The sequence below is a fragment of the Lepidochelys kempii genome, chromosome 25 (genome assembly GCF_965140265.1).
Source record: "Lepidochelys kempii isolate rLepKem1 chromosome 25, rLepKem1.hap2, whole genome shotgun sequence".
Classification (NCBI taxonomy): domain Eukaryota; kingdom Metazoa; phylum Chordata; order Testudines; family Cheloniidae; genus Lepidochelys; species Lepidochelys kempii.
This window is the reverse complement of record NC_133280.1, coordinates 11,091,988-11,109,337: the sequence shown is the minus strand read 5'-3', so window position 1 is coordinate 11,109,337 and position 17,350 is coordinate 11,091,988. Positions and strand designations below refer to the sequence as shown.

Genomic DNA, 17,350 nt, shown 5'->3' with positions numbered 1-17,350 from the left:
GCTCCCATTTTCTACCCTATAACCCCCCACCTCTTATCCCTGTCCCATAACCCCCTTCCCCTGCTACTCCATCACCCCCTGCCCCATCTCCTATCCTAAAACCCCCTCCCTTCTCCTGCCCCATCGTTCCCTTCCCCCATCTCCTGTCCTATAACCCCCCCCCCATCGCTGCCCCATAACCCCCCTCCCTTCTCCTGCCCCAGCGCTCCCTGCCCCCATCTCCTACCCCATAACCCCCACCTCTTATCCCTGCCCCATAACCCCCCTCCCTTCTCCTGCCCCAGCGCTCCCTGCCCCCATCTCCTACCCCATAACCCCCACCTCTTATCCCTGCCCCATAACCCCCCTCCCTTCTCCTGCCCCAGCGCTCCCTGCCCCCATCTCCTACCCCATAACCCCCACCTCTTATCCCTGCCCCATAACCCCCCTCCCTTCTCCTGCCCCAGCGCTCCCTGCCTCCATCTCTCCCGTGCTCCCCGGGGGGCGGCGCTGCCCCCTGGCGGCTGCAGGCGGCAGGGGAGGGCGGTCCGCTCCCAGCCCGGCCCGGCCCAGCCCAGCGCGGCTCCGCCCCCGCTCCCGCAAGCCCCGGACTTTAACTCCTCGCCAGTCGCTCGCCCTTCTCGTGCGGTGCCCGCTGCCGGGGGCCATGTGAGCCGGCTGGGGCCGAGCGGCGGGCGCACGGGGGCCGGGGCAGACGGTGCCGCAGCCAGCATGGAGCGCAGGAAAGTCTTCGTGGTGCTCGATGTGCTCTGCGTGGTGGTCGGTGAGGGACCCCCCCCCCCCGTCCGGTCCGGTCCTGGAGCCAGCTGCCCGGTTCGGAGCCAGCTGGGAAACTTCCCCCCGCCCCCCGGTCCTGGACTGGTACCAGCTGGGCAGCCCCCCCCTTCCACCAGCGCCAGCTGGGCAGCATGTCGTCCCCCCCCCCGGCTCCAGCTGAGCATTGCTCGCCGCTTTCCGAGCCAGGGCCGGGCCCGGCTCCTCTCCGTCCCCGGCCCCAGCCGAGAGAGGAAGAAACTTCTCCTCCGCCCGGCCCAGCTCCAGCTGGCTTCGTTTCTGTCCGTGCAGGGCTGGGCGCGGGGCGGGCCTGGAAGGGGGTTGGAATTGGGAATGGGGAGCAGTGGGGCTGGCGTGGGACGCTAGGAAGGGGGGCTGGTGTGGATGGGGGGGCAGGTTAAGAGAGTCTCTCATAACCCCTACTTGTGTCTCGTCTCATTTCCGACCTCCTCCTATGGCGGGAGTTGTCCCTACTTCCCCAGAGCAGACCCCACCCCTTATGATCCCCCTTTACTCCCTGGGGCTTCAGGGGGAGCTGGGGCTAGTGGGCTGCACCGTGCCCAGTGCGGGAACCTGCATTGCAGGAGGGAGTCCTGCTGCCCTCCTCACCTGGGGGCACGACCCCCATGGAAGCAGCTCCCCTGCAGGTGGGCTGGGGGTGGAAGCCAGCTGCGTGGGAGGTTGTGAGCAGGTTCTTTGCTGGGTGAGTGCACCTGACCTGCCACCCAGTTAGCCTTTGTTCCCAAAGGCCATTAGCCAGCTCGTAAGGGTACAGGACGAGTTTATGGCTCAATAAGGAAGTGGTTTCCCTCAGCTCCACCAGCCTGGAGCCACTGTGCAGGGAAGGGGTGATAAGAATGAAGGTCTGTGGCCTTTGCATCCGTGAGGACCATTTGCACAGGTGGGCACCCTGCCACCCCGAGAGCTTTTTTGGTGCCAGATGCTGGGAAAAGCAGGCAGCGTCTGTATGGATCACAGCTCTGTGCACTTGCATGGGGGTGGGGAGAGATGGCTGTGGATCCTGCTCCAAAGAATTGGACAGCTGGGCCTTTAAAGAAATCCACGTGGAGGGGAAGGTCCAAAGGTAGACCAAAGGCACGGGCCTTGATTTAGGCAGTTGCCAGACACTAATTCTGTTCTTAAATGGGCATTTTTTGGGGTTGTTAGCCAGGGAAGTGGTTTGCTAGGGCAAGGTGCTGACCTGCCAGCAAATACAGGGTTAAATTAGAGCAAAGCTGGGAGCCGTTTTTGTCCGTAAACAACAAAGTCAGGCCCATCCAAACTTCTCTGGACACAGCGGCACCAAGGGGCAGCTAGGCCAATGCAGCACTGGCGTGCTGTCTCGCGGCGCTGGCAGGGCTGGGGAGTTTACAACATGCCTCTGAGGAGAGGTGCGGGGCATGGAATTGGTGGGCTGCAAAGTAACTGACTTTCCCCTTCGCCCTCACTCTTTCCCAGCAGAAAGCTGGCACTGCCAGCCAGTGCACGGGTGAGGGATGCTCTCCCCTTTGAGTGTAGGCTGCTGCCGGGGGCTGGATTGCCCTGGCTGAACCAACCGCCTCGCTCTGTGTCCCTGTCCCATTGTGGCTCAGAATGGTGGGCCGCTGGCTAGCATCCTTCTTGCTGTGATTTGCACGCCGGCAGATGCAAGAGCCAGGTCTGGACGAGGCTGGCATCGCGCTGGATTTTGAGGCGTGTGTGCGTCTCCCCCCAGCGCACGCGTCTCCCCCCAGATCTCTCATGAGGATCCAGTGCTGGTGGAAGGTGCTGGATCATAGACACCTTATCCTCAGACCAGCTACAGCATTGGGACGCTGCCCAGCCAATGCACCTCAACCGTGCCCCAGAGGGAGAGGGACCAAGATCTCCTCTGGTGACCCGGACACTGTGAAGAACTAGATAGAGACCCACCAATCTCCTGTCGCCCAATGGCCATTGGACGGTGGTAACTTCCCTTTGCTACCAGTCTGGTCTTTGACCCAGGGTCTTGGTGCTGTCTTCCCCGTGGGGGAATGGGTTAACCGATGGGTTAAAAATATTGAACATGCCCAAGCCGGTTTTAGCTCCCTCCCGTGCCCTTTTCACTCCCTGAGCAGACAAATGCTGCCTCTAAAATAGCCATCTACAAGTCCATAATTAAAATACCCTTAAAGTAAAGGAACAGGTCTTAATTTCAGCTTGGACCTCCTCTGGGATCCGTGTAAACCACAGGTGGAAGGGACCGAGGTTCCGGGGTTTGTTTAGGTCTCTCTCTTGCGTGGCTCTTTTATTTTTAGTGGCTGTGGATTAAATTATCCTGTGAGAAAATTGGTGCCTAATTTGAGCTGCAAATGAACGTCTTGCAGATATTTTTAAGAAGCTGCTGTGTGTGCAGTTCACCTGGAAGCCCTGTGCAGCTGGGGAGGGTGTCAGGCACAGCGGGCCTGTTGCTGTTTTGTCCCTCCCCCCCGACCATTGTTTCCGCCAGAGACAGTTGCAAGGGAGAATTTTGCATGTTGCTGGAACCAGCAGGGTGAGTTTTTCACCTGGGCAGGAGGCTGCACCATGCACGCAAGGGGCTGGCTCAAAGGAAGGTGGCGGTGACTCTTCCCCACCTCCTTGATTTTGCCTTTGTGCAGCAGGGAGAAGACCAAGGTGGCCTGTTTACCCACAGAGGCCTATTAAACAATGGACTGGATGGACATTTTTTTAAAGGTGGAACTTGGGAGATAGGTCCCTTTTAAGGCAGCCCAGAGGCTCCCGGCCTTGGTTTCTCGTGCAGACACCTTGGCTTGCTGGCGCTCAAGCGTTGGTGGAGGGCTGGGATCCTGTGTTCAGACACGGCAGGAGCAGATGACTGCCGGCTGCCTCGGGCTGGGCTGGAGGTAGGAGCGGTGTACTGGGATTCTCTGCGGGGATTGCTAACCAGGAGGCAAATGAATGTCTGGTGGTGGTTTCAGTGATGGGATTGCCTGCCCTGCGGGGGGCTGGGCAGTGCCCCTCTCCACCAAATCCACGCAGCCGTGGGATGGTAACAGCCTGGTTGAGGGTTTGAGCTCCAGAGGCCTAGATGGGAAACGCTCCCTGCTCAGTAACTGGGCCATCCAGTCCCATGAAGTCTGTTCTCTAGCCCAGAGTTGACCTCTTTCCTCTTCCTCCAGTGCTGGCCTTGCTTCTTCACCCTTGAGGGCCCATGGCATGGGGTGGATTAGAACTGATGCTAGGAGAGGCTGCAGATCAGAATGCAACCTCTGTAATGCTTTAAAACAAACCTGCTTAACCTTCTGCAGTTCCCCAGCTCTGCCTCCGATGCACCTGGTGCTGGGTCCCATGGCCAGGAAGGCTCCTGCAGCTGAAGGGGAGTGTGGATGATCCTGCAGCCTGTCTATGCTAGGGTAATTTGCACTGGGGTAACTTCACCAGTGCAGCTAGGCCCGTGCAAGCCCCCAATGCAGACACCCCCCCGGTGCAAAATGGGGCTTGCACAAGTGCAATGTATGCTGGTAATTTACAAGGTAAGTCTCACCAGTGCAAGCCCCACCCTGCACCAGGGCAGCACATCCACTCTGGGGGTTTGCACTGGTGAAAACACAAACAAGCCACTCACCCCAGTATAGACAGATCCCTAGTGTTAAACCAGATGGCTACTGCTGCCTTGTCTGCATTGGGATCTCAGCCACCAGCACAGCTGCATCAGCGCAAACATCTAGTCAAGACACTCCTTACGCTGGAGCCACGTGAGGGGTACAACTTATCCTTGTCTGAAACCAGTGTAAGCTCTACCGGTGCAAATTGTGTTTCCACGAGGGGTTTGCACTGGTGCGGCTGCACCACTGACTGAAATCCTAGGGCTGACAAGGCCTGGCTTGCCGCCTCCAGGTTGCTCTGCAATCTTTGCTTGGACAGGGAAACCTCTCTGCTTTCCAAGTGCTTATAAACCACCCTGCAAAGCCCTGGCTGATTCCAGGGACCGGGCACAACAAGTTGTCGTTAAGAATGCAGCTGACTGGAAAGTTTCAGTTAACTTGGAAATGGAATTTTTTCTGATTTTTTTTTCCCCTCCCTCTTTTCCTCTCCCCCCTTCCCATTATCTGACCAGCTCTGTTAACTGTGCTCTGTGCATGGCAGTGGTCGCTCCAGGCCTAGACAGTCCTTGTGGCCCTATACGGCTAGAACCAACCCATTAGCCACAGCCCCTGCAGTCTCCCCTATATGACAGCAGACGCTGAGCTCCTAGCTGGCTTCCCCACTCGCTGCAATGTGTACGGGCCAGGAAGGGGTCAGGTAGGAGAGATGCCAGTTGTCAGAGCGCCTCTTAGATCAGTTGCAGAAGGTGGCGGGTGCATCCTCAAGGGGTTAAGTTGCCTGTGTGGATAGAGGAGCTTGACACCAGGGGGCGCCACTCCCACAAGTGGGAAGGCACTGGGGAGGCTGGCTCCCAGAACAGCACTTGGGTCCACGAAGGTGGCCGTTGTAGTGGGGGGTAGGGCTGGGTGGGCTCCTCCAGCACATGCAGGGGCTGCCCTTGGTCTGGTCCTGTTGCTGAATCCTTCCTTTCCCGGGTATCTCCCAGCACCGCCAGCTTTCTCCTGCCCCTGTGTCGCCATAGGGTCACCACTGGGAAAGCGCCGTCCCTTGCTGGGGCAAAGCATCTGCAGAGTAAAGGGGGGCGCGGGAGAGCCCTGTCTCCCAGGTGTCACTGCAGGGCTGGAGCTGTTCTGAGAATGAGGTTCGAGCCCCTTGCGGAGTTGGGGGGAGAGAGGGGATCCCCCAGTGTACCGGGCAGGGGGATGTGTGTACCCGCAACTGCCTGGCTAGGGCTAGTTCTGCTGTGACCCAGCCAGCTCTGGAGCACGTCTGCTCGTGGCTTTGCTCTGGGCTCACGTCCTGCCCCACTGGAGTGCCCCTGCTGCCCCTCCTGGGAACCCCTCCCCTTGCTCTCGGGCTCCATCGCACCAGGGCTGTTGTGTGCCAAGCCGGGGCTGGTGCTCCCCCGTGCCGCAGCCTGGTGACTTTTTCCACTGCACTTCGGTGGCAGCAGGCAGGGTTCAAACCGTTTGGGTGGGGTGACCGTCTCTTCATGCCCCACCCCAGCACCGACTGGCAGGCTGCCCATTGGACCGGGGAGCTGGCATGGCGGCATGTGTTGTGTGCGGGAAGGTGGGGAAGCTGCGGCCTGGTACCTGTGATGTGGAGATGCCGTGTGAGACAAAGACCTGCAGGGCCTGTGTCAATATCGATCCGGCCCAGCTCGGCTTTGCTGGTCCGGAAGCAAGCACAGAGCGTGATCTCCGTGGGGAACGGCTCTGCTGCGGGGCGGGGCTTTGGGGCGGCGCAGGGAGCAGCACGTCTGATCTGGGGGGCTCCTGCTGTGCCCCACGCGGGGCGCAGAGTGGGGAACGTTGCAGCAGGGTCTGAGCTGGGGGATGGCGTGCAGGGGGTAGACAGGATTGGGATGAGTGATTTTATTGACACTGCCCCGGCACTCAGCGCCTGCAGGGCACGCACCGTGGCACCATCTATAAGGCAGAGCACGGCTAGTGAAAACGGCTCCTCGGCACACGCTCCTTATCCCCCTCCAGATTCCGGCAGCCACAGGTAATTGCTGAGAGGCTGCAAGCTGTCACGCTAACGACCGCTTGCTCGTCCGGCCAACGCAGGCGCCGGGGCTGCTATTTTGGGTAAAACCTCTGGGGCTGAAAATTGCCGTCTTAATTGACGTGAATGAGCCAGCTGGCCGAGGGGACGACGTGGGGGGTGGGGTGGAGCCTCAGCTTGGGGACAGAGACGCCGGGGGCTCGTTATGTTCATCCTCACCCGGGGGCTCGTTACCTTCATCCTGATCCAGGGGCTGGTCCCGTTGCAGGCAGAGGGAGCCTTCTGCCTTTGGCTCGGAAGAGCGCAAAGTTAGGTTGGGACTCCTCTCCCTGTCGGTCGAGAGAGGCTATCAGATCCTGGGAAAAGCGGCTCTGTAGGAGGGCGACAGGGTCTTTGGGGGCAGCCCCAGGGATGTGCTGTCTGCCCAGGGACTGTGGGGTCTGGGACCCCATTTCCAAGAGCACTGCGCTGAAGGGAAGCAGGTCGACTGGCCAGGAGAGAGGGTCACTGCCCTGCTCGTCCAGCTGTGGACAGGAGACAGAGGGACTGGGGCAGCTGGAGGATTGAAGAAGGCAAAGATACGGGCGACCAGCTGTGTTGATTGAGGGGGGTTGGGGCGGGGGGTCCCCCAGAGTCTTGGCCCTGTGTGGGGGAGCCTGAGTCTGGCTGACTGCATGTCAGAGCGAGGCTTTGGTGTCTGCTGGTAAGAGGCCGCACACCATCCTGCTTCTGAGATGCAGAAGGCGCGAGGTGGCATTGGCCTGGGGGCAGCTCTAGGGGATGATACCCTGTCCCTGGGTGCAGGCCTGTCGAGAGAAATCTGGGGGGCCTGGTATGTCACATTCGCTGGGGCCCCTCTTGTTTTGCTGTATGTACGCAGGTGTTACAGATGTTTTGGGGAGGCCCTGAGCTCGGGGGCCCTAGAACGATTGTCCTCCCTTTTCCTCCCCTCTCGTCAGCCCCGCCTGGGTGGGTCTATAGGGTGTAGGAGGAAGGTGCAGATGAAGCCAGCCCCCACGGGGAGCTGGCAGGGCCAGCTTTCTCTGAGGCCCCCTGGGCCCAAGGGGAGCTGGCAGCACGTTGGCTCTGGGGATGGCTGAGTTTTGAAATCACCGGCCCCACCTCCTTGGGCTCTGTGCCCGGCCCAGGCATCGGCCTGTCCTTAGTCAGCACCTCGACTCCCCAGTTGGGAGGATGGGGACCTGTGGATGCCTCGTCCCGCTGGATGCTGTAGCGGTGGGAAGAGGAAGAGCCCGGATGGGACGATAGGGAAATCCCCAGCACGGCCACCTTCAGCCTCGTGGCTTTGACTATTTGCTAAGAGTCCTCTGTGCCCCTGATCCTGACTACAGTAGCAGAGTGGGGATAGGCTGCCACCCCCTGTAGTGGTGTAGGTTGGGGGGCAGTATAGTCTGGTGGTTAGAGCAAGGGGCTGTGACTCCAGAGATGTGGGTTCAATTCCTGGCTCTGCATAACTATGGGCAGTTACATTAGAAGCTTTCTGGGACGGGCACGTGGGGGGCCTCATTCCTGGTTGGGGCCGTGATATAAGCACAGGGCTGGCCATCAAAAACTCTAACCGCAGCTCCTGCCACTGACCTGCTGGGTGACCATGGGAAAGCCACGTCCCTGTTTTGTGCCTCAGTTTCCCCATCTGTAAAGGGGAAACATTTACAGGGGGAACTGTGAGGATTGACTACTGTCTGTGGAGCATTTGGAGAATAGCAAGTGTCGGACGTCTCTCTGTCTATTCCAGTAGCACCTAAAGGCCTTAGCGCAGATCCGGGCCCGATTGTGCGAGGTGGTGTACGTACACAGAGTAGAAGACAGCTCCTGCCCCAAAGACCTTGCAGTCTAGGCAAGACAGGGAGAAAAGTATGACCCCGATTTTTACAGGTGGGGAAACTGAGGCAGAACCAAAGTGGCTCGCCCAGGGCCACGCAGGGCATCTGTGGCAGGGCTGGGCCCTGAACCCAGATCTCCTGAGTGCCAGTGTGGGGCCTTAGTCACAAGACCACCCTTCCTACCTAAATATGGCTGCTTGACTTCTGCACTGACCCAGGGTTGGTGGCTTTCTCCGGTTTAGACCATTCTGCTGTGGTGGCTGAATCCGGAGCCGCAGGTGAGGGACATGCGGGTCCGTGGGGGGGGGGAGGGGGGGCTAGTGCCGAGCGGCAGATGGGAGAGACGATCCTTGCAGCTGAGTTGCAATTCCCGCTCTGCAGGTGGTTGTGTTTACAGCAGCGTGGCAGCTGCCAGGGCCTGATAACGGGGCTCTGCTAATCAGCAGCAGCCAGGGAGTGGACGGGAGGGCCCAGGGGGGGCCAAGCTCCTACACCAGTTGCCTTGGCATCCCTGGAAGGCAGAGTCCTGTGAATCAGGGCAGCTGTGACTGAAGTCGTGACCTCCCCGGGGGACAGTGGGTGCCTGGGAGTGATCGGGCCCATCCATGCCGTCCTGCCAGGGACCCCAACCCAGGGCTAGAGAGATCCTTGAGAACAGCCGTACTGGGTCAGACTGACGGTTCTTCTGGCCCAGGATCCTGTCTCCGAACTTGGCCAGGGGCTGGGTAGTTCGGGATCCTTCCCTGGCATCTGCCCCAGCCTAGAGGCGCGTCTGCATTGAATTAGACCCCGGCTACCCCCCTCCGTGAGTGACACGCGGGCATGTGGGGGAGGGGGCATGGGTCAGGGTTGTAAGTGACTCTAGTGCGAGCCGGAGGGGCTGCCTTGTCCCCTCTGGATTCGGGAGCCCCCTCTAGGCAGAGAATAGGTGCTGTGTGGGCAGTGACGAAGCAGCCTTCCCCCGTGCGCTGCCCTCTGCCGATGCCCCTCAGCCTCGCCGTTGAGGGGCCCCACGTCTGGTTCCTTCCAACCAGGAGCCGGCTGCCTAGGGGTGAGGATGCTCCGAATCCCACCGCAGATCCAGGCAGGGGCGGCTGCTCTGCTGGGTCTGGTGCTGTCTGGGTTTGGTCTGTGGCCCCCCGAGCCCAGGTGAATGGGGGCGGCTGGGCCGGGAGCCGGCAAATCTCGGAAGCAGCAAAAGGGACTTCAGTTCAACCCGTGCCAGGCAGGGTGGGACATGGAGCCCAGTGCGGGTATCTCCCTGCTCTCCGGGGGGAGGAGAAGGGGAGTGAGGGAGACATACCCCTGGAGGGGGACTGTGCCCCCTCCTGCAGAGAGAGCCTCCCTGACACCCCTCCCCGCTCTGCCTTCAGCCTCCCTGCCCTTCGTCATCCTCACTCTGGTGAACTCTCCGTACAAGCGTGGATTCTACTGCAACGATGACTCCATCCGCTACCCCTACAGGCCGGACACCATCACCCACGGGCTCATGGCGGGGGTCACCATCACCTGCACCGTCCTCATTGTAAGGAAACCTGGGGGGCTCCCCCTTTCACTTCCCCCTTCCTCCGCACCTTCTTAGACAGCCTTGCTCCACCCCATCCCGAAACACCTCGACCTGGCTGGTCTGGACAGCAGATCCCTTCGCTGACTCCCGCTCCAACCAGCCAGCCCTGCTGGGGCTCAGAGGGCATCTCTGGTCCCATCGATCTGAGCGAGCGGCCGGCTCCCTGCGGGGAGAGGCTAGGGCAGGGATAACTCTCAGGGCCTCCCTGTCCACTGCTGGGAGCTTCCCCCAGAGCCAGCAGCTCCCTTCACCAGCACCCCGCAGCAATACTCTGGCCGCTCCGGCTGGGATTGGCTCAGCCATCCTGGCCGCCCACGACTTCAAGAGCAGAGCCGGCATCGGGACCGCTCCTCTCGGGCGGCCGCTCACTGGCTCTCCCTTGGCTTCCGCAGGTCTCCGTGGGCGAGGCCTACCTGGTGTACACCGAGCACCTCCACTCCAAGTCAGAGTACAACAACTACCTCGCCGCCCTCTACAAGGTGGTGGGGACGTTCCTGTTCGGCGGGGCCGTCAGCCAGTCCCTGACCGACCTGGCCAAGTACATGATCGGCCGGCTCCGGCCCAACTTCTTGGCCGTCTGCAACCCCGACTGGTCCAAGGTGAACTGCTCCGTCTACGTGCAGCTGGAGAATGTGTGCCGGGGAGGCGCCAGGAACATCACCGAGTCCAGGTGACACGAGGGGCTTCACGGGGGGGGGGGGGGGGGGACACCTTCTCTGGGGTGCTGGGGGTGGGGGAGGGCAGCTTGAGACCAGACCAGACCCTGAGAAATGCCCCACCAGACTGAGATCCATTGGTGGGGAGCGCTGGAGGCTGGGCAAGGAGACATGGACCCTCCTGGCCGCTGGATGACGGAGATGAGGTTGGGAGAGAAGGTCCAATGGCCGGTGAGGAGTTGGGAACGCAGCTCACTGAGGCTATATGGGGTGGGAGGGCAGAGTCGGAAGGAGCGTGCAGAGGTGGAGGGAAAGCATTGCTCGGCGTCCTGATCCAGGGACCTATCCACAGGGGATTGAGAGCGTGAGAGATGCCTTAGGGCGGGCGAGAGGGGTCCCGTGGGCTTATTTGAGGGCAGGGTTGAGGTCTCTCATCCTGATCCTGGTCTTTGTTCTTCCAGGTTATCCTTCTATTCCGGACACTCCTCCTTCGGGATGTACTGCATGGTGTTCCTGGCAGTGAGTAGTTCTCGCTAGGTTTGCGTGCGCTGTGTCACAGCAGGGAAAGGGGGCAGTGGGGTCCAGTGGGTAGAGCCAAGGAGAGGTGGGAGTCCAGACTCCTGGTTTCTATTCCTAGCTCTGGAGGGAGGTGGGAGTCAGGACTCCTGGGTTCTATTCCTCGCTCTGGAGGGAGGTGTGGTCCAGTGGGTAGAGCCGGGGAGAGGTGGGGGTCAGGACTCCTGGGTTCTGTTCCCAGTTATGCCCCCGATTGTGTGAACTTGGGTTAATCCCTTTGCCTGTCTGAGTTCTGGGGGCAGAATTGAACGGTATGCCCACCATCACTGTTGCCCCCCCCAGCAGGGTCGCACTGCCCCACACGTTTCTCGCCCTGCGTTCTGAGGCCCCTGTGTGTGCTCCACGTGGCGATCCCCGGGTGGGAATATCTGGGTAAAACGACCCTGCCGGCACTGGGCTGGGGGGCAGCGCCGGGGAGACTGACTGACCGACCCTTCTCTCCCCAGCTGTATGTCCAGGCCCGGCTGATCGGAAAATGGGCCCGGCTGCTGCGCCCCACGATCCAGTTCTTCCTGATCACCTTCGCCATCTTCGTGGGCTACACCCGGGTGTCCGACTACAAGCACCACTGGAGTGATGTGCTGGTGGGGCTCCTCCAGGGGGCGCTCATCGCCATCCTCACTGTAAGCGCACGGGGGCATCCCCACCCCTCCCTCCATGCTCACCGGGTGCTCTCTGGCTCTGCCTTGGGGGCCGCCTGCTGGCGGATGGATCCTAGCACCCCCCCCAACCTTGCAGCCCTGTGTCCACCCCCCTCCTCACAATCTTGCACCCCTGGCAGCTTTGCTCTGGATGGTGGTTTTGACCTCATCCAGTATCCTCCCTCTGTATCGGCCTTGCCCAAATCCAGGTAACTGCAGGTGCCTGATGCTTGAGGAAGGCGACCTACCCATTCTGCCATCACATTAGCACCTGGTCTGTTGTGCCCTCCCCCCGTCCCCCAACTGATCGCCCCAGGGGTCAGCGGGAATGGCCTAAAGATCTGGGTTGGATGATCTCCGGTCTTGGTCTAGCTCTGAATTCCTGCCCCCAGATCAGAGTCTCGGGTGCTGCTTGGCTCCCAGCAGAGGCTGCTGAGGAGGAACTAAGAAGCTAAGCTGGCAGCACCTGTTCGGGATGCTCTACGACATTGCTTCACACCCTCCTCCTCTTCCTCCCTCGCCCCGTGTGGCAGAGCAGGACGTCATGGTCCCAAAGCACGAAGAGTCTGGACTCCTGGGCTCTGTTCCCAGTTCTGCCACTGACTCGCTGCGTGACCTTGGGCAAGTCACTCGGACCAAAATTTTACCGAGGCTGCTGGACGCAGCCAGACCCCATGGCCCTCTCTCGGCCTGTGTCGCCACACAGGATCTCCCTGAGACCTGGCCTGGATCCACTGAGAGATGTTCCCTCGATGGAATTATCCCCTAAAGCCTCATTCTTTTCTCTCTTCTTCCCTCCCCTGCCCCCCAGGTCCGCTACGTCTCTGACTTCTTCAAGCAGCGTCCGCCTCCCCAGTGTGATGAAAAGGACCCGGAGCGCAAGCCCAGCTTACCGCTGACCAGGAGCGAGCCCGATCGCAACCACTACAGCTATCCGGGAGCTCCCTGAGCTGCGGGAGCTGGGGGGGCAGCGCTGCTGGACAGCTGATGGCAAATCCCAGGCCCCACCAGGCTGCCTACCAGGGCTTTGGGGGGAAGAGCAGCTTATCTTGTTAATTGGTTCCACGGCTAATGAGTTCCTTATTACTGCATGGCGCCATGGCACCCGAGGGACCCCCTCCAGGGGGAGCCAAGCGAAGACTTTTAACGCTCATATGGAGTGCTGCGTGCTGGCCGATGCCAGAAAAACCTGCCCTCCTGCCTCTCAGGTCCAGGGGCTCAGATCTCTCACTGAGTGGGTGGGTGCGTCTCGTGCTTCTGAGGGTAGCTTTCCAGCCCTCTGCGTGGAAGAGGCAGAGGGCAATGGCACAGGGGTGGGACTGCTTGTGAAGCAAAGAGTAAACTCCATGTGAAGCCTGAGGTGGTGTGGTGCCGAGAGCGTCAAATTGTATTCGTGTTGACAACTACGGATCCTCGCCGGGACAAAACCAAAAGGACAATGCCATCGAAGCATTGCCCGGCTAACGATTTCAACCCGTGTTCTTCTCTGCAGCTTGATCACCTTAAAATATTCCCAGTAACCAGCAGCCGATGCAAATGATCAATGCACGGGGAGGGTCTGCTCCCGTCTCCCCGCCACGCCGGAGTGAACTGCCACCCGAGTTTGTGACGAGCCCGCATGGGGGTGAACTGGACGCTCCATAGGAAACGCTTTGCAGCCGTCTCGGCTCGTTCTTTAATGGGGGGATGGGGATGGGTGGGAATCTTCTGTGGTAAAGGAAACAAATTGCTGTCTGGAGACTGACACGGATTCTTGCCCTTTGAGAGCGCATGTTACCTGGTCCATCTCCTGCTAACAACCTCGCCTCCACTGCACAGCAGCGTCTGGCACCAAGGATTTTGGGCCTCCTTTTAAACTACATAAATTTTCATGATGATGTGTTTTTTGTATTCAATGTGTTTTTATTTTTAAATTAGATCATCCTTAAAGAATGGCAGTGTCAGGTCTATTCTTTTACTCCATAGATGTTTGTGGCCTCTAAATACATAGGTTTAAATGTTTTGTTTCGTTTTTTTTTAAAAACGGGGGATTTTTATGAAACCCCAAATTAATAGACATGTTTGCCTCAAATTATATATTTTTAACATTTCAGTGGGAATGGGGGTTGGGTTCTTGACATCAATACCCTCCCCCCATCCCTTTCTTTGGTGGCTTTGCAAGGCAAGCCCCAGGAAATTGGGCAAGGCTATATGAAAATGACTAAAAGCAAGAGTGAGTGAAACTGACCAGTTCTGACTTTCAGCAGCCCCCCAGCGATCCTAGAGGAGTGACATGTGAAAGGAAAACAAACGGGAGGAATGGTGGAAAGCAAACACGGGCACGGATTCTGCGGTTGGCTCTGTGTTATGTGCTAGCTGCTCGGATTGCACGATCCATGCCTCAGATTCTGTAAACTGCATTCACTCGCCGTGTATCAATTTTCTTTTCTTTTTTAATTAGGATTTTTAACCTGGCTGCCCTTTTAAACAGGAGGTGGACTGATGGGGAAACTGCTGCCGACACTGAGAGGAAGCATGGTCCAGTGGTCAGTGCCCTAGGCTGAGACTTAGACCAGAGTTCAATTCCGTGCTCTGCAACTGACTTCCTGTGTGGCCTTGATGGAGTCACTTAGCCTCTCTGGGCTTCAGCTTTCCATCGGTACAATGGCAATAATAGCACTAGCCTCCCTCACAAGGGTGTTGTGGGGACCAGTACATTAAAAATTGTGAGATGCTCAGATACTGCAGTGATGGGGGACCATGTACCTAAGAGATCAGGGAAGTTTAGCAGGTTTCTAGATGGCTGTTAACTTCTTGTGCCTTAATGGTTGCTAGAGCAGAGAGGTGCCATAGGCCCCTTGCTAGGCAAAGGCAGTAACCATTCAAGTTTCTTGGCTCTGTGTCATGGGACTAGGGTAGGATTATTATTTTTATATCGATGTTAAAAAAAGGCCTAAAAGCTCGCTGAATGAGAACTGTTTTTCTTGCATTCCCCCGTAAGTCAGAGCTGAGTGACTCTTTCCAAGCAATCTTTCCCTTTTGGCATTCAGGTCTGCCACGGAAAAGAAATCTCAGTCCAAATGCTGTGGTCAGGGGCGGAAAGTAGGGCTTGCTGTCGGGTTTCTTAGCGTGTTGTAATTGGCAAGGCAATCGGTGGTTTAGAAACAGAAGGGGGTGATATGCTGGGCACTTGGAAGAGGGTTGAAATGCATGGGGCAGCAAGCATAAAAATGCACCTCCGATGATAAACTTGGAGTGGTGGAAAGCAGTGCTCAGTAATGGTTAGTGCGCTGGGGAGTTGAGAAACCAGTTCAGTTCCCAGCCCTGCCGCTGATTTGCCATGTTACCATGGTCATGTCATTTTAAGCCCAGGCATCCAGCACAGAACAGCTCTTGTCAATGAGGAGAGAGGCGCTTTTAACTGTCTTGGAAAACCTGGGCCTGAATATCCATGCGTTGAGCTTCACCTGTCTAGAAACCAGAGATGGTGCTACTCACCTACATCCGAAAGGTGCAGCTGCTCAATTAGTGCTCGCAAAGAGCGTGGAGATCCCGCCGGTGCCCTCCAGCAGTAAATCGTTGGCCCTCGAATGATACGTGCCTGGCCTAGGTGAGATCATAGGAGGGATAGATGGTGATGTCTTGGCTGGCATCGGGAATGCTAACGAGACCCTCAGGTGGGTAAACACCTGCTCCTCCATTACGCATGCACACCAAGGAGTTCAAAGGGTGCAAGGAATGCAGGATCCTGTATGGAATGGTGTGCAAGCCTGTCCTTAGCTGGACACCATCCTCTGGGCCTGATCCTTGCACGTCCACCCCTGTGGAGCTGGGCTTCGGGAAAGTGAAAAAATCCCCTGTGTAAAGCCTTCCTCACGTCACAGCTGGGATGCTGCAAGATGACGGCTGGGGCAGGCATGACATTGGCCTCTTGGAGTGGCAGGCTGAGACGGGATTTGGCTTATGGGCTATGAGAGCTTGATTCTGAGCTGTGTTACACCGGACCAAATCAGGAGTTCAGGCCATGTGAGATCAGAACAGGGCACGTGGGAGGGGCCAAGCTGTGCAAACCACTCCCCCTGGAGCCCTCTGCAACCCGCAGCGAAGCGTAGCTGTTTGTGTTTCGTTTCAGGCGTTCGTCTGACCTGCCCGACTCTGTAAAACTAAGCACAAAACACAAAGAGGCGCAGAGGCTTCTGCCTGGTATTTCCAAATGTTTCTGCTGCCCGGCCAGCAGCAAAAAAAAAAAAAAAAGCCTTGTAAAACCAGGATCTTGCGTGGTGATTTATTATCTTCCAGATTTCCAATTAGCCTTTTGTAATAATAGAGAGAGAGAGAGAGAGACTGAGCAGTAATCATTGCCTCTTGTGATTCTTTATTGCCCATCTCTGGTAAGAGCCATTTGCTCAGGTCTGCTCCCCTTTTTGAAGGATGAAGTCTGAATCTACCTGTGGTACTCCTTGCTCTACCCAGCAGCTGTTGTCTGTATTACAAAGAGATCCTTCCCCCCCCCCCCCCCCCGAGATCCAGGCCCCGGGGAGAGGAGGGGAGGGGACCCTGCCCAGTTGAAATTGACCAGACAAATTCTTCTCTCCGTGTTGGACATGGTGAGCGGAGGTTCAGAGAGATCCAGGACCCTGTCTGTGGCACAGCTGGGAATTGAACCCTAGTGTCCTAGGCCTGCTGCTGTCCGTCCTCACCTGGAGGTTGGGGATGATCATTTTTAGGGCCTAGTGCTGCTCAAGCTGAATATGGGACTGGCGTGTTGAGAAACCAGGGGGTTTTCGGCTCTGAGTCAGAGGCGCGGGTGCAGCAGCCTGGGTCTGGCTGGGGAGGCAGTGGGAGCAAAGGGGCTGTAGGGAGCTGGGATTACAGTGGCTTGCTGGGGGGAGTTGGTCCAGGCTACCAGTAATCAGGGGGTGAGGGGTTGCCTGTCACTGGTGGCTGCTCGTATTTTTCACAGCTATTTGCTCCTGCTCAGCTGGACAAGCTGCTCCCCTCGTCAACAGCATTGGGCAAGATGGGGCTCCCCGTCTCCCCCCTGCAACCTCAGCAGCAGGAGGGCAGGATGGATGTGGTGCCGATGCTGAGAGGAGCTGGGGCTTGTCCATATGCTGGCGAGTCCGGCCGGACCCCTCGCGCCCGCATCACCCATTTACAGCATGGCTGGCGTTTCTGTGGCCTTTTACCTGGAACGAGCTCAAAGCACGGTGATGTTGGCAGGTTGGTACCTGCCCTGTTTTCAGGTGGGGAAACTGAGGCATGGAGAGGGGACCCAACTTACTGGAGCTCATCCAGTTGGTGGCAGAGTGGCTATGCACATGCAGCTGCTCCTGACCGCAGTAGCTGTGGGTGCCCAGCACCTCTCATGAGGAGGGACCAGAATGGGGAATCCTGCCTCCTCCTGGACCTTAAACTAGCTTTACCTTAACAAGCAAAGCACTGTGTCCAGTTGGATCTAAACTCTCTACCCGAGATTCTTGATTTTGCAGCCAACGTGAGATGCTGGCTATGAACGAATGATGCCACGGCTGCAGCAACTCTGATGTTGCATGCAATTTGTTTTACGTGGTCCCCTGTGCTGTCGGTTTTCCATACGCTTCAGCTCTGTGCATTACCAGTGGACAACCCCGTCCTGTAGAGGGAGTGGCTGCTGGGCAGGGACCAGTCAGCCGTTCAGGATTTGGGGGTAAGCACCTTAACTGGATGTGAGCAACCGTGAAACAGCTCCCTAAG

The 17,350-nt window shown here is 58.2% G+C and overlaps 1 protein-coding gene across 2 annotated transcripts; it reads left to right on the top strand.

Moving 5' to 3' along the window:
- Positions 1-566: 566 nt before the first annotated feature.
- On the top strand, positions 567-13,567 carry PLPP2 (phospholipid phosphatase 2). Of its 2 annotated transcripts, none has more exons than XM_073324304.1 (6): positions 567-763; positions 9,569-9,720; positions 10,155-10,432; positions 10,880-10,937; positions 11,441-11,617; positions 12,447-13,567. In XM_073324304.1, the coding sequence occupies exons 1-6, from the start codon at positions 712-714 to the stop codon at positions 12,582-12,584; spliced, it is 855 nt and encodes a 284-aa protein (XP_073180405.1). In that variant the 5' UTR covers positions 567-711; the 3' UTR covers positions 12,585-13,567. The 2 variants fall into 2 exon arrangements, with proteins under 2 accessions (XP_073180405.1, XP_073180406.1); XM_073324305.1 differs by lacking the exon at positions 567-763 and adding an exon at positions 8,529-9,000.
- The last annotated feature ends 3,783 nt before the right edge of the window (positions 13,568-17,350 follow it).